Source organism: Alligator mississippiensis, chromosome 10, assembly GCF_030867095.1.
Source record: "Alligator mississippiensis isolate rAllMis1 chromosome 10, rAllMis1, whole genome shotgun sequence".
Lineage (NCBI taxonomy): Eukaryota > Metazoa > Chordata > Crocodylia > Alligatoridae > Alligator > Alligator mississippiensis.
Genome location: NC_081833.1, coordinates 60,016,064 through 60,043,271, shown reverse-complemented (window position 1 = coordinate 60,043,271; position 27,208 = coordinate 60,016,064). Strand labels below are relative to the sequence as shown.

The 27,208-nt window shown below is 42.1% G+C and overlaps 1 protein-coding gene across 6 annotated transcripts in view; it reads right to left on the bottom strand.

Moving 5' to 3' along the window:
* Positions 1-27,208, bottom strand: part of TDRD12 (tudor domain containing 12) — a 77,656-nt gene that overhangs the window by 38,627 nt on the left and 11,821 nt on the right. For all 6 annotated transcript variants that reach the window (XM_019492869.2, XM_059713849.1, XM_059713851.1 and 3 more), the window contains 13 exons: positions 25,247-25,332; positions 21,828-22,026; positions 18,711-18,761; positions 17,731-17,810; positions 15,242-15,306; positions 14,687-14,758; positions 13,907-13,967; positions 12,287-12,391; positions 11,215-11,400; positions 9,883-10,039; positions 5,970-6,097; positions 3,939-4,130; positions 909-1,037 (listed from right to left, as the gene is read on the bottom strand). In XM_019492869.2, coding sequence (XP_019348414.2) covers positions 909-1,037; positions 3,939-4,130; positions 5,970-6,097; positions 9,883-10,039; positions 11,215-11,400; positions 12,287-12,391; positions 13,907-13,967; positions 14,687-14,758; positions 15,242-15,306; positions 17,731-17,810; positions 18,711-18,761; positions 21,828-22,026; positions 25,247-25,332 — 1,511 coding nt within the window. The remainder of the gene's footprint in view (positions 1-908; positions 1,038-3,938; positions 4,131-5,969; positions 6,098-9,882; positions 10,040-11,214; positions 11,401-12,286; positions 12,392-13,906; positions 13,968-14,686; positions 14,759-15,241; positions 15,307-17,730; positions 17,811-18,710; positions 18,762-21,827; positions 22,027-25,246; positions 25,333-27,208) is intronic.

Genomic DNA, 27,208 nt, shown 5'->3' with positions numbered 1-27,208 from the left:
GCAAGTGCTCCCCGGAAGGAGTGGTGTTACTGTACCATGGGGGCAAAGCTGGGTTTCAGAAATAATCCTAGCCAATAGGAAGGAAGAGCAGTAATTCCGGTAATATGATCAGAGGAAATCTAAAATGTGGTGGGATAAGTAAAGAAGGGTTTTACTAGTAACAAACCAAGGGGGTCAGGCACCAACCCTACAAGGGGCTGGTAAGCCCTGTCAAGACTGAGGCCGTTTACTGTATAGTGTATTAGTGGGGTGAGGGGGGCAGGGAGCGTGGTAAGGGTATAAGCTGACTTTATTTACCGCATATTATGTAAACCCTGTACTAGATATATTACTTCCTCATCACCACAGCCCCCAAATGCTATGCAAACATTAATGGATTTATTTTTACAGCATCCTTGTGAAGTAAAACTGACTTTAGTTTACTCATTTAACAGATAAGGATCCGACAGCAACCCTGAGGCCAAAATTGACAACCTTCATTCATTTTAAGCACTCAAATTCTGATGTTCAAGGCCTTATTTTTCTTAAAGATTGTGGGTTCTACTTAGGTTTTGCAGAGAAGTATTCTCCAATAGTTACAAGCTTCTTCCCTGTCTACTCAGCTTTTCTTCCTTTTTTGTTTCTACCCTCCTACCTTGTTTGCCTTAGGTTCCTTTTCCCGACAACTTTTAATTTTCCCAAATGAAAATTCATGAAACAGTGTTATATGAAATTTGTTCACAACTTTAAAGTGGCACTCTAAAGGAAGTATTTTGATCTATAACCAATTATTTCTCTGGCAAGAAGAAATTACTGATCTCAGAAGTCCACATTTTTCATCTCTGCTCAGAAGTCAGTGTTGCTGTAACTTGCTGTACCGTGTTACTTAAAAACACCCTCCATATCTATATGTTCACAATAATACTTACTCTATAAACCATTTCCGTTTCATCCACAGAATTAGTGAAAATCAAGGTTTTCTGAGCGTTACTAGGGGTGCAATCCAATATCCTGAGTAGTACAGAGATTTTGTCACAATTCAAAGAAAGGTGCACTACCTGTTAAAAGTGACAAAATTAAGTTAACTGGGACAAAAAAATCCTGTCATTTTACTACAGTGAATCTTCTTCATAAGTACATTGCATTTATACACTGCAATTACACTATCAGAATCAAAAAACATAACTAGTAATGCCAGTTATAACGCCGCATGCAGCTCTAAATAAAAGGGCACACACAGACGCTAGTCTTTTACATACCATGAGTTAGAGCCCCCCATTCTAGCTCCCCCAAATGCAACAAACACTGGCTACTCTGTAGCTAGAGCTGGGGGTGGGAGGGGAGGGGAAAAGAACAGAGCCCCTTCACCTTACAGGCCCAAGCCGGCTCCCCCCAAAACCCAAGCCAGGGTAACTGGGAGGTGGGGGAGGCTCACGAAGCAAGGGGGCTCTGTTCCCCACACCCTATAGCTTGGACCATTCAGAAGTCAGGAGCTCTCTCCCCCTCCCCCTCCCTTCCCTCTGACAGACCATGTGTTATGCCACAGCTGCAGAGCGCTTTCAGGGGCTAGCTCTCTCTCTCAAAAAAAAAAAAAAGTAGTCACTTATGTCTGCATGCAAAGATGTGCTTGTTGTAAACGTAAAGCAATCTATTATAGAAAACAGATGAAAAATTCAACTTGTATACATATGACATTCAGGCAAGATTAGATTATAAATCATATTATGAAGTTTAACAAAACCTAAGATTTTTCTATTTTATTAGGGTCTTCTACTGAAGATTTCACACAACTACGCAAAAACATAATAACTGCCATTTACTAGGTCAGACCATAGGTCCATTTTGCTCAGTATTGTGGGTCTCACAGTGGCAGAGAGTAGATGCTGAAAGGGAATATGAACAGGGTATGACAAGGGTTTTTCCCCTGTTCCCTTCCCACTTGCAGCCTCCATCGTTAAGGCTATGTTTCTCAACCAGGGTGCTGCAGAACCCTGAGACACCTTGAGATTCTTCCAAGGGTGCCACAAGGTGCTACGCAATGTTAGTACTGTTTAGGTACACAAATATGATTTCATAGACATTAGGGCTGGAAGGGACCTCGGAAGATCATCGAGTCCAGCCCCCTGCCCAAAGGGCAGGAAGTCAGCTGGGGTCATAGGATCCCAGCAAGATGAGCATCCAGTTTCATTTTGAAGGTGTTCAATGAAGGCGCTTGAACAACCTCCGGTGGCAGGCTGTTCCAGACCTTGGGGGCTCGGACAGTAAAGAAATTCTTCCTTATGTCCAGCCTGAAACTCTCTTGTAGTAGTTTGTGACCATTCGACCTTGTCATCCCTTGGGGCGCTCTGGTGAACAAACGTTCCCTCAGATACTGGTGGTCACCCCCGATAAACTTGTAGGTGGCCATCAGATCACCCCTAAGCCTGCGCTTTTCCAGGCTAAAGAGCCCCAGGGCTCTCAGCCTGTCATCGTAGGGTCTGCTTCCCTGACCTCTGATCATGCACGTGGCTCTTCTCTGGACTCTCTCAAGCTTCTCCACATCCTTTTTGAATTGTGGAGCCCAAAGCTGGACGCAGTACTCCAGCTGCGGCCTCACTAAGGCCGAGTACAACGGGAGAATGACGTCCCGGGATTTGCTTGAGAAGCATCTATGGATGCAAGCCAGCATTTTGGTTGCTTTATAAACTCCGATATTTCAAATACTAATCCATGGTGCTAAAACATTCTGACCTGTTATGATCTTTTTGAGTTCTCTGCAACAAAAGAATCGCTCCATTAGTTTTCATTCAATTTTTTGACTATGGAAAAATAAGAGCCAGCATTTTCTGAGGGATGCCTTAAGTCTAACTAAGTTAAAAAACATTGGTTTAAGATCTGAGAAGTTCCAATTCAGAGACTGTACCCCAACTCCTATGGTCACTTTAAAAAACTGCCATTTAAAAATCAAGCCTAGTACAAAAATTCTTCTCTCTGCACCCAAAAATTTGTCTAGTCAAAAAGAAGACTATTTTCTTTAATTAACTAAAATGTCACAACTTTAAAGTCTAGTATCTCCCAGTCTGATCTGATTTGAGCTTTGTATCACTGGAAAGTAGACATATTTAGTTGCACTTAGTACTTTGCTTGGCTGGAAGTGATAAACACATGAGATTTTAATCTCATGACCTTTTTAGGTGTAGAATTTTTTGTAGTATACCATGAAGTGCTGGGATTCATGGTAATTATGACACCTGACTTTATAGTTTAAAAAAAAGTTGGAAATATTTTTTTATATTCCTTTATCAATCTAGTACATCTGGAATAATTGCTCTGTAACAAAAGTGGTATATATAGTACATAATTACATATACCTGATGCTTATTTGGGATGATGTGCATTACTTAGGGCACTGACAAACATAAACCCGCCCCTCCCCCCCAAAAAATAGCACTTCAAATGCCATACGCCTGTGCACTGAGCCCAACACATGCTCAGAAGAGGCATCACGTTAGCTGGACCTGGCTCACCCAACCCCTGTATAGATGAAGTACTTTACTGGGGCTTTTTTGGCGCTTTTATCTAATAGATGATTGAATTGCTTTGGATAAAAACCGCAGAAAGCCCCACTGAAGTGCCCAATCTATACAGATGCTACAGACCTAGGTCAAACTAATGCGTTGCTTCTTCCAGTGAAGCGCATTTTTGTTCCTTCCCCTCCCCACATCTGTCAGTGCCCTTAGAATTGTAGAAAGTAAGGCTGGAAGAGCACTCTGGTTGAGAATCACTAGTTTAGGCATTCTTGACTGTGATTAAAATATAAGCATAATAAAAAATGGTGAAATATCCCATAAACGTTCAAATATAAAAACTAAGCTCATTCCAACTATAAAAAACACTGCAAAAAGTATATAAGCAGCACCTCTCTACAGAACACAAAGTACATAACTCAGGGGAAAAAAGCACAATTCCTGGATTTTTACCTGTTGAACATTTCCATATATGCATGCTTCTTCCACAGATGTTATCACAATATAAGGATCATTCATGAACTCTCTTGTTACATGTTCTATATGTTTATTCCAATGAGTTCCAACAACAACAATCTGACGTGGCGCAGATTCCCTCCCCGGAACAGGGATTGTTTTCTTATAATAGTCTAGGATCATAAATACCTGTAAAAAAGATTTTTTTCCCATTTTTTGGGGTAAACCACTCTCTTATTCCAGTCTAAATACAGTAACAGTCAGTGGAGATGCACTGCATCTAAGAATCACCAGTCACACCATATGTATAAGCCAGAACCCATCCATTCAAAAATGCAGGGTGCAAACATGCTGGTAAGTATATTCCATCTCAAGACAAGGTAGGTAAAGGAAACTGAAGAGCAGAAAGTATGCATGGACCTGTTTTTTGGAGGATTTTTTTTTTTTTGAGGAAAATTTTTCATGTTCCAAGTCAAATCAGACAAATCAATTCCAAATCCATGAGTCATTCAAGAACCATATGTGGTCATACTGCCAGCAAACATCCTCCACCTCTACGTGGGGCTTCAGATGCTTCCAAATCCTTTGGTGGGCATCCTACGTGCAGGCTCAAGCCCACAGGAGCAAGCTAGGAAGAAATCTCCCATTTCCATAAAGTGGGTGTAAAGCCAAGATCTTCCTAATGGAAGTGAAAGTGAGAGGTTAAATATACATTACCTCCACCCAGGTATTACCCCTTGCCAGAAAAGCGGTTGTCCTCAGCAACTAGGAAGGACCGCCTTCGTGGTCATGGTGTTGAAGTATGCAGGGACCTTTTATACCTGCCATGAGGCCAGGTACTGTTAAGGCAAAAGCCTCAGATGAGCTGCTTGAGGTGCACACTAAAGCACCCACAAAGTACATATACATAAAAAATCCTATGCACCCCCTTGATCCCAAAATAGGAGAGGGAGGAGGAAAGTGGGTGAAGCTTTAAGAAAGCAAAACTTGCCCACACCCCTCCTCCCAGCACCAGGCTGTCACTGAACCAGGACTAGACTTGCCTGCAGTCAGCAGAGCTACTGCTCATCCGGGGCCAAAGGATGCAGCTCTACTTGCAATGGAGAAAAGCTGGGTACCACTCCTATGCTAGCTGACAACCTCGTTCGTGGGGGAGTAGAGGAGGGCTGCAGCTTTGCTTGCTGTGCCCCACTGTGGGTGGGAGGTGGTCATTTTGTAGAAGGCCTCTATTTCCCCCTTGCAGCAAGCACAATACAGAATGCCTTCACTTCTAGTGCATCATTTACTGATACAAATGCACATCACCCTATGGCCCCCGTGTGTCAGGATCAGTTTGAATAGTCTCTACTGACCCTGCAGCAAAAAGACTTAGTCTGTACGATTTGTAGATGGGAAGGTAATCTTGGTTCAAGCTAAATTCTACCTTCCATTCCAGGGGAACTGAGAAGCCTGCCTACCAGGTAATCCAAAAAAGGAGATATCAGTAAAAAAAACTGAAAAAAGGAGTTCTTTGTACAGGCCTGAGGAAAAAAAAAGTGTCTGCATCACACCAATCCCATGAGCTAAGTTTTCCCTTTTTGCTCAGAGACATTAGACACCATGTTAAAAGCAGCATGTTTTTTGGGAAGTCTTTTGAAGCAAATGAAAATAGACTAGAAAGAAAAAAAAGAATAAAGTGAAGGTACATGGATATGGGGATATAAAGTCCTTTCAGTGGGGATCTGTTTTGTCTTAAGAAAATTTATTCCAAATTGTTGTAGACTCAGCAGGAAAAATCAGTTCTTAAACTGCTCCCCATCCCAGTCTCCCAGGTCTCTTTTTAAGTACTGCAAACCTCTTAAACTCTTTGGGGGAGGGGAAAAGGGTGGGGGGTGTTGTTACTTTTGCTAAAATTTGGACAATCACATCATAGGCTATAGTCCTGTTTTATTGAGGTCGTATTTATAACAGTTCCTTGTCCTTTAAATATGTAAGTTATAACATACAATAGAAGCAACATAAGACCACCTGAACAAATCTCATACTCACTTGTTTGCTGGCTTCTGATAACAGTACCTCAACCTCATCAAGAACGAGATGGCAAAGTCTAAGTAATAATAAGCTATGATGTTCAAGCAGTCTTAAAAGGCTGTATGGTGTAGTTACAATCACTTCACCTGCATGGTGGAAGGTAAAAAAAAGCTGGCAACACTTCAGCTTTCATTTACAAAAGCACTGTTATCAATTCTTGTTGTTTTACATCATGCACTTGGTCATTTTATTTTTACATTAAAAATAACAAAATAAACAAAAAAAAGTTCCCAGTAACTGGAGTTCAAGACAATTTTGTCCAAATGCACATTTGTATCCAAAAGGAAGCTCCAAGACATGAGCACACCCAGTGAGTATACACACATGGACAACCATTCAGAAGGAATCTTTTTAAAGAATTTTATACGGCCATTGGGATCTGCCTGTGGTTCCCGATTTAACTGGTCTGTGATATTTAGGGCACAAAAATGGCTAAAATTGCCTTAAATGGCAGAACAGATAATGCTGCATCTCCCAATCCTGTTTTCCATGCTGGGAGTGAAATGCAACAAATTCAAGTAACAGTGCAATATCCTGTTTCTGTTTCCAGCCCCAAGTTAAGGAGGTAGAAAAAAAAACCACCACACTTTAAAGGATATTTTCCACGGCCCTTCCCTTCATAAAACGAAAGATCCAATTCTTTAAGTAAAAAAAATGAAGCATTCAACATCTACAAACTCCTACCAACTTATGCAAACTGTACAGATAGTTTTGGAAAGGACTGCAAGTCAGAGGATAGGAATAAACAATACAAATGTAGGTCTACAGATCTCCCTAACAGTACCTGCTTTAAAAAAAAAACAACAATAATTTTGGGAAACAAGTCTAGAAATGTGGGTCTAAATATGCAGCATGTAATCCTATAATTCAGATCTGCTGAAATGAATAAATACAACTGATAGTTATGCAGTCATGTCAAGCCTCAATGTATGACAGGCCTACCAATTAATAAACAAGATATAAAACTAATGTCAATCATACCCTGAATTCACTCACAAAATACATCACAAAGAATATACATTACATACAGAAATATACACAGTTAGTTAACTGGCAATTTTTAAAAAGCCCTCTCACACTGCCTCAGCAAAAAGCCATCAATATTTTAATTTCAGCAATCAATCCAGGGTCAACAAAAATATATTTTTAAAGTGTTGATTTTATATCAATACTCTCAGCCACTATCTTTTCTTATTTCCAATTACTTATACTCTTTGCAATTTGCCCACCAATAGGAGTTAGGTAGATTGCCCGTTTGTGATTCGGCAGTCTCTTGGTCCACTTCAATTTTTTAAACTTAACATTCCAAATTGTACATTAAGTTAATAATATGCACTAGCTTGACTTCCTATTATCATCACACTGTACTTTTTTAACCTCCTGCCTGCATAAATGCGGCTTGCAGAGCCATCATTTATAGGGCCTTGAGAAAATTGTGATTTCGCAGACTGCGTGGATACCATGAAATTAGCCCCACATCACAATCTTTAATGGTTGAAGACTGTGCCAGAAAAGCCCATGAAAGCACAGGTTTCCCTTTGCAGGCTGGCAGCATTCCAGCCTGCAAGGGGAAACTTGGGCTTTTGCACCTCCAGCCTGCAAACAGCTGCTAGGGACATGGCCAGGATACAGCCAGGCAAGCTTATAGGAACAACCCCAGCAGTTGGATGAAGGTAAGGGCATGTGGGAGAGAAGGGGGGTTTCAAGGGCCAGCGTGGTGCATGGGCGTGCCTGCCACGTGTCTGGCACATGCAGGGGTAAACTAATCATTTTTCACAGAATATACAGGAACCCATTTGCCAAGATCAACGGTAGTTCCATAAATATTACGTGAAAAACGATACTTTACCTGCATAAGTACTGCGAATTATCTGTAAGAAACCCGTGATTTTCTCAGGAGCCCCTACATGGCCCACAGGGCTCCCCATAGGGCAGGAAATCTGACAGCAAGGGAGTGGTGGCCATTAATACGGTGACTCTCCCTTCACCCAATTCCCCAATCCCAAACTCCACATTACTGGTTGCAGCCAGGCCACACCCCTTTTCATCCCACAGGGCCAGATTCCAGCTGGGCTGCTCCCTGCCCCCTTCCAACCAGCCAGATGGTGCCCACTACACCTGTCCTGCTGCTGAATCAAGACAGCCAGCAGATAGACAGGGTACTGCCCATCTAGCCCACTGGGGAAAAAAGGACAAGTACCACTGTTTTACAATATTCTTCACATACTCCATACTGGAAAATAACTGCCTTAGTTTTTATGTTGTACAGTACAATCAGTTCCCACTTCTAGAAAATAACATAGTTCCTTTTTGGCCATGTCTGCTTATCACACAGAACAGCCTAAACTTGGTCATCTCCAAGCAAGAAGTCTACACTAATACCTCAGTTCAGTAAGAGATTGTGATGTTTGTCTCTATGGGCATTTATAGATGACACATTAAAGTGGGTTAAATGCCGTTTTGCACCGGTTTAATGGTGTTGTTATTTGCATGAGTTTGCAAATTCAGCAGTGTACAGGCAGTCCTCAACTTACAATGTTTCGCGTTATGTTTTACACTTACAACGTTTATAAATTGACACCCTATCTCAAATTTACAACACCAGTTTTGACTTACAATGCTTGATCCAATGCAATGCCATGCCAGCAAACAAGTTCGCTGCATCACTCATCTCCCTGGAGAACATCTGTCTAAACTTCCTTGGACACTTCCTTTAAGCAAGCAGACAAGACTCCAGAAAAACCTGCGCCCAAGACTCCTGAGAAGACTCCAGCCAAGAACCAAAAAGTCCAACCAAGAGTCCTTCAAAAAGTCCAAAGTCACCTCAAAGAAGCCCTTCCAAATCAATATGATTGCTACTTACAATATTAATATATCAACATTAATATATTTCTCATCTATAATTAATCAAGTACAAAATTCTGGGGTATTTTTGGTGAAAATAGTGTATTGGGCCTTGGTTCAGGAACCAATCCCCCATTTATAACATTGTTTCTTATGAGAAAATTGGTTCCAAGTTAACAGCACCTTAAGTTGAAACGCTGTTTCAGGAACCAATTGTGTCATAAATCCGAGGACGTGTTAATTCCAGCTGCTGTAGCAAATTCCGAGGAGTCTTAGTTTGCTACCTTACAGCCGCAAAGGGAATCACCAGGCTCCATGTGGCTCAGGAGCTGTGCAGACAGCTCCAGCAGGCAGCAGCCCGGCAGTAGCCCAGGAAGGCAGGCTGAACTGAAGGAAAAAAAGTGGCGAGCCTGATCTTTTTTTTCCCCCCTCTTCCCTGGAGCCTGCATGAGCTGCACAGGGGCCCAGTGCTTCCCTCCACAGTTGCAGTGCCCCCCAGACCCATCCAAGTCAGGTACCTGAGAGCGGGTGCTGCCTGGGCGCAGGGAGGGGAAGGAGGCCATCACTGCTGTGGAGGGAAGCACCAACCCGCAGCTTGCTCTCCCTTCCCCACCGCCAGAGGCAGGTAAGGACACAGGTGTACACAAGACAGGGGTTTACTTTGCCCTAAATTGAAGCGGTGCTTTTAAAAAAAAAAAAGCACCACTTCAATTTAAACCTACCGTGTCATCTACAAATGCCCTAAAGTAGATAATTAGAGCATCACTTTCATAAAGTCTCAAAGTCTCAAACAGATTTGCTGCCTGTAAGAGCTTTAGATTCACTGGCAGGATAGCATAGAGAATTTATTATCTACCATTTAACTGAGCTCTTCCAAGTGCAAATAATCCATCATCAGTTGTAAATTTATGCAGTTTCTTTAAAAAATGCATCAAATTGGGATTTTAAAATACCAGACTTAACACTTTGCAAAATCAGTTTAACCCATATCATTTTAAAGCATAAGCAAGCAATAAGTGATTCTTACATCCTTGTAGAAACTTCATATTTTTGACCTCTTCGTTTTTCAGTCCAACTAATAACAACATTGGATGCAACTGTCTGGAACGTCTGCCATATTTTTTCAATAATTCAAAAACAAGTTGTGCTTTCTTCCATCCAGGACACACGATTAGTGTTGTTGGCTATATGCATACAGATACACACACACACACAGACATCAGTCTGCAGAATTTTAGTTTAGAACCAAAAAAAAAATAAATCTCAGGATGCTAGGGGTTATACTATAGAAATGTTATCTAAGATAATAACAATTGATTGATCCCAAAGTGTTTAAAAAAAAGTAAAAGAGCATGTTAAACTATACAGAAAGCATTTTTCACACTGAAACTTCAGGAACTCTTAAATATAAAACAAGAGTACACAATGGTATACCACAAAAATAAAACCTCTCTTATTCATTGAACACTAAGGGGAAAATTCAGATACTTAAACATTTTATCCAAACTAAAATGTGGCCAAGACCCCAGGGTCTCCTTTAGACTTCATTAAGTTATTTTAGAAAGATACAAGTTCCATAAAATGCTGTAAATGTTTAAATTTCCCTGTTGAGAACCTTCACATTGATTTAACTTACCTCCTTTTGCTTTTCAGTACATCTAATTCAGATGCCAAGGCATTTAAAAAAAAAAACACACCTGAAGAGCCTAAATTTTATAAGCCAATCATTGTATTTAAATTGATACTATATTTGCCCTTAAAATGGTAACACATTAAAAAAGTGAATGCACTTACACCAGGGGTGGGCAAAACACAGTCCATGGGCTGGATCCAGCCTGCCAAGTGATTCTGTCCAGTCCACAGTGGATTCCTTGGCCCCACCTCTGGGCTCATGCCACTTGGCATGGAGTGTGGCCTGCCCTATTCCCAAGTGTGGCTCTCAGGCACACTGAGAGCTGCAGTCCGCAGGGCCAGGCAATGCCTTGCCAGGGCACTATTGCCCATTGCAAGTGGATGTACAGCAAGTGGATCCTGGCTCTGTCCCAGGCCTAAGCCCCAGCCCCACTGCTGTCACCACCCCGCACTCCTGATCCTGTCCCACTCTCAGAAGCTGCTCCATGCCCACCCACAGCCCCATCCCATCCATTTAGCCAAGGACACCCTACCCACAGGGGTCCTGGCGGTCTCCACTGAGACCCTACCCACCCATTCCATCCAGTAGCTCCACTCCCCCGCCAGGCAGTGTAAACAGCCACAACAGGGAACGAGGCTGGGTCAGCACCCTCCCACCTCTCCCAACAGCTCACCAAAACTTTGTAAGTGGCTCTCCAGCCCAAATAAGTGCCCATCCTTGACTTACACCATTCCCATTTGGCAATGACTTGTAGCAGACTCTTGATTGCAAAAATGTAAGAATTGGTGGAACATACAACAGAGGATCATTTCCATGATGAGAGATGACAACTACATCACATCCACGAGCTATTGGTGGCCAACAATAAGACTCTGTGAAAGTAGGACCTCTAAACTTATTCCAGAGAAGCTCCTACAAAAAGACAAATGAAAACTGCTAGATCAAAAAAATCTGTCAGTGTTTAAACGTTTAATTCTAAATGTCCTCTCATAAGAAAACAAATCTTTAAATATTTGAAATAAGGAACAATAAAATAAATAAAATAAAAATTATTTTTCCTTGAGCATAGCAGATACTATCTGTTGCAGAAGCTTGTCTGTTTTTTGTTGCCACTTCTGGATTAATTATATTGTCCACAACGATGCATTCACAGTTTTCCGCTCTTAGATCCACATGGGTTGAAAGTAAAAGTGGCAAACATTGTACGTGATGGAATTACACTAACTTTTAAAATAGGTTTAGAAAAACTGTTCTCCAAAACAAAGACTATATATGCTTATATTTTTCAAGCATTAACATACTTTGTAAAATGGCAGAAGGTTCCTCAGGGCTTATCTAAAAACCCATTTGTTGGGAATCATTCTGAAGTCAGTTGCTAATGACATCCTTCTAGACTAATAAAGCAAAATAAAACCCAAGAAATAATGCCCTGGTATGCAGTACCAATAACAAAGGCACGAAGTATTGCACAAAATAAGATGCTGAGTGGATTTTAAGTCTTTCATCCATTAAAGAAGCCACACACACAAACCAAACTGACCCTTGATATGAAGTATGAAAAAAATTGTTGAGAAAATATGCTTAATTACAGGATCTTAAAAAAAATAATTAAGGAGAGACTCACAGGAAGGATACCTCTTTTGCAAATACGAAAGTTCTGCCAGTTAATTACTTGGATATTTTTCCTTACATTTTTCATTTACATGATCATAAGTAACTGCCTAGACTGCCCCACAGAAGGGGATGAGGGTCATCCATCCATTAATATGTACGGGGTAAAAATAAATGTGAATATTACCTTTTTCAGATCAACAAGAAGTGGTGCTGTTTCAAGAGATGAACAAGGTTCTATTTTCTTGTTAAAAACAACAAAATGTTGTTCTGCACTGACCTTTAGAAACTCCTAAAAATACACATATTTAGGCACTAAAAAGAAAATATTTAATAAAAATCTCGCCTTTAAATATACTACCCCAAAAGTAGCCATAATGTACATCTTATATCTGTTTTGCATTTCAAGAAAAGTAGTTACCATATTTACCTGAATCTAAGATGACCCCCCCCATAAATAGATTCTATATATGAAAAACTTATCATTTTAAAATAATGTTCCAGGTATAAAATCTAATTATTAAGAGCTGTCTTAATGCATCTACCCCACAGCTATGGGGGGGAGTGGGGGGGGGGCAGGAAGAGAGGGGAAGGTGTGGCAGCCTACTTGCCTTCTGCCCCTTCCACTTTTTCCTGCTACAATCTTCCTGTCCCTCTTGCCATCTGTACCCCCAAACCACAGCCCTCCACAGCCTCTGCCCCTTCTCTCCACAGCCCTCCACTTGCCTTCTGCCCCTAGTCTCTACTCCTTCCCTACCCTCCTTACTATCAGACACTGCTCTGGTTCTTTTTCATTCCAGGTCATAGAGCACAGTATGTGGAAGCATGTTCCCTGCCAGACTATGCAGCACCATCAGGACTGCTGGGCAGGGTACAGTTTCCATGTACTTCATGCCCAAGAGGGAAGGCACCCTCAACTGAAGCCAAGCTGCACCCATCCGATAGTTCAAGGTGAGGGGGAGGCTGGGAGAGCAGGAAGGCAGAAGCTGCATAGGGCAAGCAGAAGAGCGGGGCAGGCAGCTGTTATGGGTCTGACTCTGGCCCCAACCTGGGCTCAGGGCCAGAGCTGGAGCTGCAACAGACGCATGCCCCGCCCTTCCTCCGCACACTTTGTACATAAATCTAAGACCAGAGGCTCCCCTTACCTCCCTCTTCCCCCCCCACTGATCGGGTGGAGGCTTATTTGCTTAGATTCAAGTAAATATGGTAACAGTACAAAAGGTTACAAAATCAGCAAACTTTAATGCTTTCAAGTGGGAATATGCAGAAGCACTGAAACAAACAGCACCTTAAAGCAGGGTTTGTCAACCGGGGGTATGCGGGAAGTACAACCAGAGAATACATGCAGGTGGGTGGGAACAGCGTGCCACCACCCACCTCCGCCTCCCAGAAGCAGGGCTGGGCAGGGGCAAAGGCAGTGGCACCCCTCTGCGAGCCGCACAGGCGCCGCCCGGCTGAATGCGGGGGGGTGGGAGCGGAAGCTAACACGCAGCAGCTGCTACCGTCACTCCATACTGCCACCGTTCCATGTCTGACCACGCACCACCTCTCCCTCTTCCCCACACCCCCGAAGCCCAATGTCTGGCCACGTGCCACAAAATACACTAGAACAAGTATTAATAATTAGAACTCTAAATGAAAGTGCAGAATATACACCCTGTCAAAACATAATCCTATCAAACTACAGAAGAGAGAGTTTTTAGTATTTAAAACATTATTCTTGATTATTGCTAATGAACAACTGAAAATTAAAAAACAAAGATAAGTTTATACAGTAATTGTTAAAGAAAGCCAAGTTCTGAAATACCTGTTTTTCATTCTGAAAATGATCCGTTTTCAAAGGATCAGGATTTAAAAACTGCAAAAGCCTGCAAAGTATACAGATCTAAATCCATTAGTAATTAAACACGAAAGAAATACTGCATACATTCTTTCTTAATGTGTCTATTATAACCCTAGGCAGACAAGGTTCTTTGGGTGAATCTGATATCTTTTATTAGACCAATTTAAATAGTTGGAAAACAATTATTAAGCAAGCTTTCAGGTTCAAAAACCCTTCGTCAGGCTAAGGAAATTTCAGCAGTTGATGTGTGCTCTTCCTGGATGGGATGAAAAGTAAAGAAGCCAGAGGCTGGGCTGGTATGCATACAAGACAGGTAGTCAGTGAAAATGTAGACTGAGGAGTCAATGGGTGAGAGACAGGCTGGGGAGGGGGAGGAAGAGAGAGAAGGGGGATGAAAGTGGAGAGGTACCTGGGGAGTCAGATGTCAGGCAGGTTATAATGTGTCATAAATCCAATAAATCAAAAATCACCAATATTAAAACAATGTTTGGCACTGGCCTCTGATGTAAATGAAAACTAAGGGAACTAGCCTTTATATGATGGCCTGTTATTTCTTCAGTTAGGGAAAACTGAATCGAATGGGTTGAAGTGAAAGGGTTTACAAGGTTTCAAAACAGGAAAAATATTGCTTTGTAGTTACCAGTTTGTTGTCAGGTGCTTCAACTTGCCCAGAATTTATCACACACTATGCATTAAAAATAAAAGTACAAAAGGAGGGAAAAAACCGAAGAGTTATATACGTACTTTACACAGCCACTCTTTTCATCTTGTTGTATCTCTTTCAGTTGTTTCTTACATGTGATTTCAAGTAAGTCACTGAAATAAAGAAGTCATCTCATGAATAAACTTTAACACGGGCACAAATCTCACTACAGAAGACTAGAAATAAAAATCAAGGGTAATGCAAGTATTACATTTGGCTATCTGTCCCACTAAGCTGCATCTAGCCATTTAACCAGGCAAAATTACTTGTAGTTCCATATATCCATAAACATTATAAACCAGACTTGGGTCCCAATCAGAAAGAGTATGGAACACACACTTAACTTCTATATACACACATATCAGAACGCACATTTAACATCTTAATTTGGACCTTAATAATAGACAATTCATTCTTTTCATTTAAAGAGAAGCATTAGTTTTATTTTACCTCTGAACCAGCCAAAGTAAGATAGCACTTCTTCCCACAAATGCTAGATCTCATTTTAATGGTATAGGAACTTTAGCTGAAAATTAACACTTAAGCAGGTGCATTATAAAAAGATACAAAAAAAATTAAAATATATTTAGTCATACCTGTCTGTCTGACCAGAAATAGTTATATTTTCTTTAAAAGGAAAGCCGAGAAACACACCGACAGTCTAAGAAGAAAGAAAATAAAACCAGGTAAAAACAATTCCTGCATGACTTCTAAAGCAGGATTTTAGACAAACACGTTTTCCAACTAAAAGGATAAACATAACAAATAGACAAACAAACCAAGTATTTACAGGCATTTGGCCTGACAAGAATTGTGGGCAAAATAACAACAGGATTCATGTGACTTAAGACTGAAAAAATAAACAATGTCAACTAAAGGGGATGCGAAGAACAGAGCCTGTCAAGTTTTTCCTCTATTATAAAGGTGGTTGATAAGAGTATTAGTTTTGATGCAACAGATTTATGTAAGGCTTCTGACTTGGAAACATTTAACACTTTGATTAAGAACATGAAACACACATTGAAGGACTAAAAGCTGGCTAAATGACAGATCTAAAAATGCAGCAGTAAGCACAAAGTAATCATAAAGCCAGTATGGTGGGGGGGGGGGGGAGGGGAGGGGAGGGGAAGGGAGCCAAAATTTTTTAGCTCTACACTACAGTTTTTAACAGTGACCTTAAAGAAAATTCACAGACTGCAAATGAAACTAATACTGGAGGAATGAAAAATTAATGAACTGGACAAGTCACAGCTACTGAGCTATCTAAATTGTTTGGCAAGTTCTGTGCAAGCAAACACATCTTAATATATCCAAATCCAAGCGTCATATGCCTAGAGCTAAAGAATATAGGCATAGGAGTAGGAAATTTATTTATCCTGGGATGCACGGACTCAAAGAGATATTGGGAGTTGTGAAGGATACCAAATGGACATAACCTGCTAAGGTACGTTTACATGTGTTCTAAGGGGGGGGGGGGGGCAGCACTTCAATTACAGCAGCTCCAAGAGTTGCTCCAATTAAAGTATTACATTGTCTTGTGTATCAGCATTTTTGCGCTTCAAAATGGCAGCAGGGTGCTCAAAAAGCTCATTCAACGAGCTAAAGCACCTTGCCATTTTGAAGAACAGGGACACTTATACATGAGTCATGGGAAATTGTGGGAGCACTGAAATTACCATGCTCCAGCAGACTCGATTAATTTAATTTGTTCCAATGCACTGTAATTAGTGTCAGAGCAGCCTCTGCACTAGTGTACAGATACCACTCGATTGTGGCAAAAAAGGCTAATGGGATCTTTGGAGCTAGGGAATCTCCAAGACAGACGGATTCATTATTCCACTTTGGATTTCACTACTACCTACCATCTTTGACATTTTTGTATACCAGTGTTCACTTGTCCCCATAAAACAATATTATCTCTGCATCTGGTAACACTACAGCCATTTCTGGAAACCAATGTCCAGTTGAACTAATACACACTTTGCTAAAGCACTGGCCAAAATAGGCCTGACCAGCAAACCTGACCAGTGCATTAACTCCTCACAAAAAAAGAAGACACTTGGCATATGGGCCTGATGTGCATTGCTACAAAAAGACGGGAGGGGGAGATGGCAATACAAGGTTTAGGACATAGTCCATAAGGCTGGAAAAGGAATGCTCAGATCAGGATGTAGAACAAGCCCGTGGGGTACAGGATGGTTTGAGCTATTCAAGATACAGATGGAATGCAATACGTAGCTTTGATCATTGTATAAGAGGAGAATTGAAAATCAGAACTTTGTAGTGGCCTAGGGGAGCCTGTGTGGTGTTATGCTGACTATCATGTCACAGATACAAATGCCTTAACTCCTGCTGTGCTGTACTTGTTAGGCCAAAACATGCTAGGGCTGTTTGCAGGCAATAAACCTGGCTGATTCTTTACCACCAAACTGAACCTGCTGCCATTCATTAAGACAAGATTGGTGTTGGATTCTCCTGGCTGGGACACTGCAGTTCCTGAGACTTCAACACTGACAATACACCAGTAACACCCAACAAGAACACCACCACCAATCACACCTAACAACAAACATAGGTCACTTGAGAGCATCAAGAATCATTACAGGATTGGAAAACATGCAACACTGTCAAAGGCTTCTACAGCTCAGTCTGCTGTACTTCAGTTATCACAGAGAAGGTTAAGGGTACATTGATCACACTCTGTAAGAACCAACATGGAAAAAAGACACTTAAAAAACTCTTCAATCTAACAGGCAATGGAACAGCAAGATTCAGTGGCTGGAAGCAGCAGCTAGGGAGTCGAACTAGAAATAAGTTACAGTTTTTTTCTTCTAAAAAAATAAGAGTAATTAACTACTGAAATAACACAGGTTTTGGAGAGTCATCTAGCCTTCATGATTTTTAAATCAAGACTAGATTTTTTTTCCTTAAAACATTATCCAGTTAAATAATGAATCCAATGAAGTCCTATGGCACATGAAACACAGGAGATCAAAGTAATTAATCACCATGGTCCCTTCTGGCCTTACCTATGAAAAACTTTATACAAATTTTAAATTTCAAGTAAATGGAGTAGAATACTTACAGACTCATTATGTCCATTAAAAGATGTAGTTGAAAGATTTTTACCATTCTTTTCCAGAAGAGGATTTGAAGCAGTGTGCCCTAAAAGCAACAAATAATTACACTTTACAGCAGAAATCACTAGTAACAACAAACTCCTAAAAAGAATTTTTTTATTTTATAAAGTTACCAGAATGCATGTAAAAAACACATTTTAATCTATAGTGGAGTGCCACTTAAGCTATCTAGGAACTGAAAGAACAAAATGTGTCCTAATTACATTGTTTACACTAAAACATTTGTCTGTGTTTTTTCATGTGTGGATATTCCTAAGCCTGTCTAGTGTGCGTGGGACATGACATGCACTTTTAAAAACATAGGGAGATAATCTTGCTTTAATGACCCAGCGAACAACACAGTACTTAATTTTGTTCACATAGAGCCTACTGCAGGTGTATGCATAAGCCTGCAAGCTTTTAGCCAAATATATCCATTGCCATATTCTTATGTCCTCAAGGCAAGACTTAAAAAAGGACAGAGCTGTTCCAACTATCACTCACTTATTTCATCAAATGTAGAAATCCCAGCGTGGACGCTATTTCAATATAGAAAAGGTAAAGTCACAATACCCATGGAAAAACACGACCCATCCCTCCCCGACACCCTGAATGTAACAGGGTGCTAGTAGACCCTGTTACTTCGGGGGTCTGAAGGGGATGCAGCTGCTCGAAGAGGGAGGTAGAGCAGCAACACAGAGCCAGCAGTAAACGACACCAGCTGAGAACAACCCAGTGGGGAGGATTTAAAGAGATAAGTGCCGAGGCGGGAGCTGGTACAGATAAAAACCAGCAGCTGAAACAAGAAGCTGCCCCGGGGGCACCTAGGAGGAAGCCAAGGCCAGAAAGGACCCTAAGAGGGACATGACCCACAGGACGCAGGCACGCGGTGGGCTCCAGTAATGCGGAAGAGATGCCATTGAGGGAGTTGGCGTCAGTTACTTACCAGGGCTATTGGCACTGAGAGAGATGTCAGGGAGCTCAAACTGTGTGGGACCTGGAAGAGGAAAAGAAAAGAGACTGAGTTAGAAACGGGGCAGCTCCCAAATACCTACTTTATTTCCTGATTGTATCAAAGATCTCCCCTCTGTAGCCACTTGGGTCTCTGAGCCAGTAACTGGCTGAGCAGGAGTGAGCAAAATAAAACCTATGGCTGTTTTAGTTGAGCACCTGAAATCCATCTGGTATTTCACTGATCAGGATTAATCATCTAATTTTTTCCCATGAAAGATGTGGCAGGTGAGTTCCGGAGAGGAGTCACCCTTCCCCGTAACACTGAGCATTCCAGTTATTATAACAAGTAAGCAACAGAATTTATCCAAATGACTCCCATAGTAGGTTATTAGCTGCTACTCTTCAAGCAGCTAGATGACAGAGTCCTTATTTAAACAAATGATAAAAAAAAACAACCTTGCCAAAATGGACATCTGATGAAAAGCTGGTCAACACCAAAAATGAACCAAAATTCCAAATAGCTTCTCGACAGATTTCAGAATAGAAACTCCAACTCCAGAGGAAATAGAGCATTCCTTCAAAGAGGAAGGAACCCAAATGCCATTCTGAAATCCTAAGAAAAAAACCTGAAAAGCCTAGGTAATTTATGCAAGTGCTTTGAAAGATACAGGTATCCAGGTTGTAGCCATATTGGACTAGAGGAAAAAGCATACATTGAAAGATACAGGCCTCTACATGTTCAGTGTTAAGAAGCTTAGTCTTCACAAATCATTAGCTTTATGGGAGAAAAGGGGAGAAGAAACCACAAACAGATCTATCAAGTCTTGAACTAGTTCTAGAAAAAGATATGGAACAGTTTGAGAATTAATCTTTATGAAAGAGAAAGTATATGGCTGACCAGTTATTAGAAGCTTACACACTGTAACAACAAGTACTGAAAATGGCAAAGATGAAACAAAGGGAATGGTGTCACTAGTTAAAACCAGACTGTCAGAAAGTCATATCTACTAGTAATTTAGAAGTTGAAGAATGAAGAGGAAAACTCCAAACAACTGTCCACTGGCAGATGTGCAAAAAAAGCAAGTGCTCTAAACTAGTCTCTGGAAACTTGAGACATTTCCTTTTAAGTACCTTCAAAGGGAATCTCTATGGTGTATACCGTTTTCCTGACCAGCCCTACCTAGAAAGATCTAAATTACAGACCCAAGGGATTAGGAAAATGATGAGTGGTCCTCATAACTGTCCATGAAATTTCTTAATTACTGGTGAGGTCTAACACTGAAATACCTGAAATCCCACAGCTAGAACCTTGGGCAGAGACTATTTTATCCATGAATCTCAAATTACGGAAGGGAGGCGAGTCACGGAATGAACAGTTAATAGTTGAACTAAGGCTGAAAACAGCGACAGCCATGCCCAAAGGCAGTGGTTTTCAAATTTGCTAAAAAGTCACAGAACACTTTCATATCACTTTTTCTGCCACAGAACCCCTGCCTCTGGTTCCACAGACGTGAGCTGATCCTCAATTTCTCTGCAGAACTCCTAATGACCTACTGCAGAAGCCCAGGGCTCTCAGAACAGTTTGAAAACCACTACCCTAAGGTGTAGGCAGATGGTGCCAGTGTAATACACTAAAGTACGTGAGATCTTCCCAAAACATGATTACTGCAGCAAAAACAAGTCTTTTCAAAGAAAGCAGTAGAACAGTCAGGGAAAGAAAGGGCAGACAGGGAGAGGATCTACAACAAGAAGTTAATGAATGCAATTCCTCTAGAAGAGCAGCTGATCCCCAAGGAGCAGAAACTGAATACAGATCTTCTGAGAAAGGGAAAGCACAAGTCATCTTCAGTACTAATAAGCACAATGGATACATCAGAAAACAGATAGGGGGAATAAGGGGAGCTCAAGTTTCAAAATAAAAGGACTGAATGAGATTTAAGAGACCCATAATCAACAGAGGTGATGCCAACAAATAGAAACAGTGTATGGAGTTCAGCTTCCTCTTAGGCAGGGCCAACCCTAGAGGCATGCGGGGCCTGGGGCATATCAGCCTATGCGGCCCAGGTGGCGGGGCCCAGGAAGTGGCCGGAGCACGGAGCGGCAAATGGCCGGAGCACAAAGCCAGAAGAGCGGTGGCGCCCTCGACACTGTCCATGGGGCCCCCCCGGGGCAGTCGCCTCAATTCGGCCCCCCCACCCTGTCCCAAGGGACGGCTCTGCTCTTAGCCCACAGAAAAGCAGTCACTATCAAAAGAAACTTAGAAGACTAAGTTCTCCCAGAGTTAGGCAGAAGTTGCCCAAGAATCTGAAAACAGATTTATGGAACAATGAAAATAGACATCTTCTCTTTGAAGTCCTTTTGGAATAGGATTTGCAGGTAGTATACTTACTGGGAGCACTGGATTTTCCCCAAACTAAAAGAGCAGTTAGTATGCCCATCATTTCTGAGTTCTATGCCCTCACAAGAACTGGTGATGTAGAATGGGACATTTCCCAATGACTAGTACCATGACGCAAACTGAAAAGAAAAGGACTAAAAATCTATTAAAATGTGGTAATATGGGGGGAAAAAAACCCTAAAATGACTCATTCTAAGCTGTATATAATGAACTGAAGTAAGTAAGTACATCAAGGCACTAGAACTAGTAGCTCCATCTTATAGGGACTACAGACAAGAAATGTGAGCAATGGTTGGGCCACTCCTCCTTTATGACTCCTTAGATAGATTCATAGATGTTAGGGTCAGAAGGGACCTCAATAGATCATCGAGTCCGACCCCCTGCATAAGTAGGAAAGAGTGCTGGGTCTAGATGACCCCAGCTAGATATTCATCTAACCTCCTCTTGAAGACATTCTGTGCATGTTCGGGGTAATTCATACACCTTAAGACATACCACCACCCCAAAGTCTCCATTCTTATGTATATCTATCCCCTCCATGCACTAAAGTGGAATTTTAAATACACATGTGCAACTTGAACTCAAGTTGCCATATAGGTACCAATCAAAATAGTGTTGGGTTTTTTTTCTTTTTTGTTTTTTTATTAAAGTCTAGAGGCCATGCCATACCAGACCACACTTCAGAAATCAGCATATAAACATTATGCTCACCTGTTTTTAGGTTTTTGGGTGCCTTTCCCTGTAAGAGCACTGGCCAAAGAGCAAGTACAGGACTGATCACTTTTTCTGGAAAACCCACAAGACTTAATGGGGACTGCTTGCTTGGTTTATTTGCAGGATTATTTGTGTTCTCTTCAGTAGACATATAACAAGCAAAGTTCTTCGCAACAAGTTCATCATTAACACATACCTAAAAGACAAAAGTTTTCCTACATATGATGAAGCACAAAGTGGTAATAAATTTAAAAAATATATATCTATTTATATTTTAGAATATATTTGAAGACCTGCATGCAGAGAAAAAAGGCTGAACAGAATATACATCTGTGGGCAGTTTCAGCAGAATATAAGGAATGGCCATAATAAGTGTTTTGTCATTTTAGAGTTACTATTCTGAGAAGTGACTTGTTAAAGTTGTATTGGTACATACCACACTTACCATATAAAACATTCTAAGTTCACAATTGCATCTTTTCTTCAAGTCCTACAAATTTAAAACTGATCAGAACATCAGGCTGACTTCTTCACTTCTTGTCATCACCTATCAGTGACAGCAAACCAAACTATGCACTCAGGTACGTCTGTTTAAGCCCACTACCTCCAAATAAAGTTATGGGTTACGCTGTCACAGCTTCCATCAGCTGCAGGTATTTAAAAAAGGCATAAAGGAATACAACTTGGAAATGTTATTTTGAAGATGCACAAAAATAGAATCCAACTCATTCATTTGGCTATGAAGTTGTAGCATACTAAAAACATATTTCACTCAGTGTAAACTAGTGCCAGTAGAAGCCAGATCATTTGCATCTGCATGGTTCACAACCTACTTAGTTTGCATGTGCTGAAAGAACACAACCAAACCCTGCAAATAAACTGAGCTCTTACTATGAATATAGACAAAGAGCTAAGGAGTAGAACAGATAAATTATGCACTCATTGTTCATATCACACAGAAGTTCCTGTTGTAGAACAATGTACTGGCCTAAAGTTATGAAGAGTTTCATTCAAGTCAATGGTCTTTAAGATTTCTCAAATAAGAAAGCTTTTCCTGAGAAGATGTATAGCATTTTACAGTGTTTTTGTTCTAAATTTTACTAAAATGGTAGAATATTGAATACCACTCAATAACACACTAGTGATTATCATGAGCAAAGCTCTGGATTTCTACCATTCGGAACAGTCCATAGTTGTAAGAATACTTTTGTTTTTTGTTTAAAAAGAGAGCCAAAAGGTAACACAAGACATCCCATAAAAGATTCAGTTTTTAAAACAAGTGCCCGGAGGATTAGATGGTCACAGTCATGTTTTAGCTCAAGATACTTAGCTCCAGGATATGCAGCTCCTGTCTAAAGGTGTGCACTAGCTGGGCAGGCCAGGTCACATCAGGCTGGGCCTGTTCTCTGTAAGGGTCAGGCAGCAATGTGCCATGACCCATTGTAGGCATGGCCATGTGGTTGCATATCACCATCTGACTCTCATGGAGAATGGGCCCGTCCGGATGCAACCCAACTCAGCCTGCCCAGCTGGAATGCACCTCTGGACAGGAGGCGCGCATCTCGGTCCTGTCCAAAGGTGCGCTAGCAGGCTGAGCCAGGTTGGGTCAGGTCCCACTGGGCCCATTCTCCTCACACAAACCATGAGTCCAGCAGCACTGCCACAGGCACAGCCCAGCTGGCGCCATGGGGGGGGGGGGGGGGGGGGGGGGGGAGGAGGAGGCATGTAGAGGCCACCCCACGGCACTCCTCACACCCCCAACACACCCCCAGAAACCACACAGCCCACCCCCTCCCCACCCCTAGTCCCTGCTTACCTGGGAAAGCACCCAGGCCAGGTTCCGCTACAGCCTTGCCCCGCAAGCTAGGGGTGTGTGCTGAAGCAATAGAAGCACCACAGAGACTCTCTGGCCAGATACCAGAGCACCCCTAGAGGTTTTGCCAGTTTGCCTCAGGGAACGGTCCTGAACCGTGCCCTGCCCCACTTCTTTCGTGGGGGGTTTTTGATAGCTGGAGTTCCAGGTATCAAATTTAGTCAGTGCGGCAAATATGCAGTGTGGGGAACATGTTTTTTGTCCCCAGCATGCCTCTTGTGGCATCTCAAACTGCTTTGAGATGACACAAGAGGAACATGCATGCTTGTCTGGATGCGCCCAATCTGTACTTTCAAGTTCATACATTATAAAGATTAATGGGGCTCTGTGAATAAGTAAGGATTAAATGAGCATAGCACAGTGAACATGCAACTGGGATTTTGGTCACTGTCCATAACTTAAGAGATTGGCACTAGAAGAAGCATGAAAAACTATTTTCTCAAGACCATTTTAGAGAGCTATAAACAAAAGGAGCTAAAAATAAAAACCCCACTAAATCCTTAACTGTTATTGTAATTAACAATTATTATTACAGTAGGCCAAGTGTGGGCAATTCTTTGGCAGTTTTGGGGAGCTGTTGTAAGCCAGTCAGCATAACCTCCCTCCTCCCCCACCAACAGCTCACCAAACCCAGAGCCTGAGAGTCTTACAGCTCCAACCTGCCACCAGAGCCCAGAAGCGACTGAGCACACAGCCCCTGCCCATTCCACGCCCACTCCAGACTCGTTCCGGCCAGAGTGGACCAGCTCCAGACTAGCCAGGACCTAAGCACACAGCTCTTCCTGGCCCTGGGCTGCCCGGTGCCTGCTCCAAACCAGCCTGCCCACAATGAACAGTAGTGGCCAGGCAGAAGCTGCTGCTGGGCGGAGGAGAAAATCAGCCAGCCCCCGCTCACCAATGCCAGGCCCTTCTTGCTTTAACTGCCCAGAAGCCATGCCCGGGCTGCCTTGTGGCTCTTCTCCACTGCTACTGCTGTCCCACTTGGTGGCCCAGACACAGCAGTGACAGCAGCAGAGAGGAGCTGCAGGGCAGCCCGAAGGGCCCTGCAGCAGCAAGGGTGGGGGTGCTTCCCCCCCCCCACACCCAGCAGCAGAAACTTCTTGGCCACAGCCACCACCGCTCATTGTGGGTGGGCTGGTCTGAAGTGAGATGGGCCCTGACTGGTTCAGAGCAGGTTCACTGGGGCCAGAGCAGGTCCGGAGTGGGTGCGGGGTGGGCTGGGGTTGGGGCCGTGTGTGGATCCCCACCAGTCTCCAAGGGGCTGCGGCCAGTGGCAACCGAAAGGAGTCGCACCTCAGCCATACTGCGTGCCCAGGGGTAACAGGATGTGCACCACGGGCTGGATGGCACCCGAGCCAGGTGGGACCGAGGGCCAGTCAAAGTCTTTCTGGAGGTGGTATCCAGCCCACAGGCTGTATTCTGCCTACTCCTGCTGGAAGCTCATCCAAGATTAAATAAATTTGATCCTTATTAAACTATTAACAAAATTCACAGCTTACAAACTGCATGCTATTACAACCAGAAATGTAAAAGATTACCTTACCTTTTCATCCTGTACTGTTACATAAAGATAAACATCAAAGTGTTCATCTTCTATAGCACATAACTTAGCCTCAATCTGCGTGGTTTCTAAGTATAATAGAATGGAAAAATATTAAAAGGAAGAAAAGCATTTTAATTCCTAAACAGATCTTGCTCACTAAATAGTGCCACTGCTTTCACTAAACTAGATCAAGATGATTAAAACCAGTTTGACTAGCGTAGCTTCTGTATTTAAGAAGATAGCATGCTTCCACTGTACAGAACCACACACCACACACAAACCTTAAACCACACCTACCGAATTTCTCAGTTGCTGGGGGCTGCAGGCCCCTGGGCTGCATGCCTTGTAAGCTGCACAATGCCCACATCAGCATCCCTGCACTGAACAATACATGTCCTCCATCAGCAAGCACTCCTCCTCCCCTTAAACTGTGCCCCTGAATGTCTCTGTACACCTAAGCTGCAGGCTTCCTCCCCAAGGGGCAGAGGCAGGAGGCAGAAGCTAGAGGGAGAGGAATATTATTAGCCCACAGATCACATTCTGTACTATAAAAGTAGGCAACAGAAACATGTTATCTCCTCTCTGAGGGAGAATTTCAACATAAATGTACCAGATTCACTGCCAATGCCTCTATAATAGAAATATATACTTTCCAATAAAGATACTGTTGCACATAATCTAGTTTACCTTCCTGAAAGGTTCATTTCAGTCCGAATAGCTTGACAATGTTTTTAACTCCTTCTAATGTAGTAAATCTAGCTAATTTACATTTTATGTCACTAGATATGAAAATCTCTGCTGGTAAGTTTTGAAGCATTTTTATGAACGCTCTTTTGTATTATTACTTTCTTTAATATAGTGGGTGTGTTTGCCAACTGAATTCTATATTGTTATTGTAACCTTCACTGTGACATTCACTTTGTGTTATAATCTCACCGTAAAGATTATAGTATCATTCTGGAAAACTATTCGAATCCTGATACGGTCAGCTGGTGCAACCATGCTAGAGATTGCAATTTACCAGAAGACAAACAATAGACACCAATTCCCATTTTCTCTCAAGTACTTGCTGACTACAAGTAAAATAAACTCTACCCCAAAAGCCTGGCTGGGAAAAAGGACACACTCGCAGCTGGAAGCATATATGCAAGAAAGTAGGAGAGAATTCTGACCTCTGGATGCAAAGGAAGGAGAGCCCTATATTCAGAATTGTTATTTCCCAAATACCTTTAACTCCAGCATAATTTAAATAGTAAAGCATTTGCGGTTAAGAATGATCTTTGCTAAGCTTGTGTTCTCCACCTTCCTGCCATGGTTTTCCCAAATGACTTAAAATTCCCAGTCTCTAAAATCTAGTCAGCTGTACCTGTCTAAGCAAATGGGAGCTTAGGGAAGCAATAGATACAGCTGGCTCAAGCACCTACAGCCACAGCAGGACAGTGTGATGAAGTTTCAATCAGAGCTGGGCAGACAGGTAGAAGGTATGACCCAGCTGCAGCCAGTGCTCCACTCCAGGGTGGCAAGGGGAGCACACCTACAGTCAATGCTTCTCCCCAAAGCAGCACAGGAAAGCAACTTCTGCCAGAGACCCCAGCTGCTAAAACCCCACATCCACAGGTTGGATTAAAAGGGTCCTAAATTTGCCAATCACTAACCTAAGGCACCTGGATTGAAATGTCCTGTTGGCTAAGAACATTCAATAGGTGGTCTGCCTTTAGGAATGTGTCCAAGATACCTCCTAGCTTGAAACAGTAATTAGTCAACTACACAAATAACTAGGGAGGCTTGGAAGGACATGCAGCCCTGGATTTTGGTCCGTTCATAAAGGAAATCAGGACTGAATCAAGCTGTATAACTGTTTATAGCAAATGAAACCAGAAACAACTTAAGTTGCATTGTATTTCTATAACATTCTGGGCCACAATCTAAGATACAGAATCAAAAGTGCTGTGTTATCCTTGC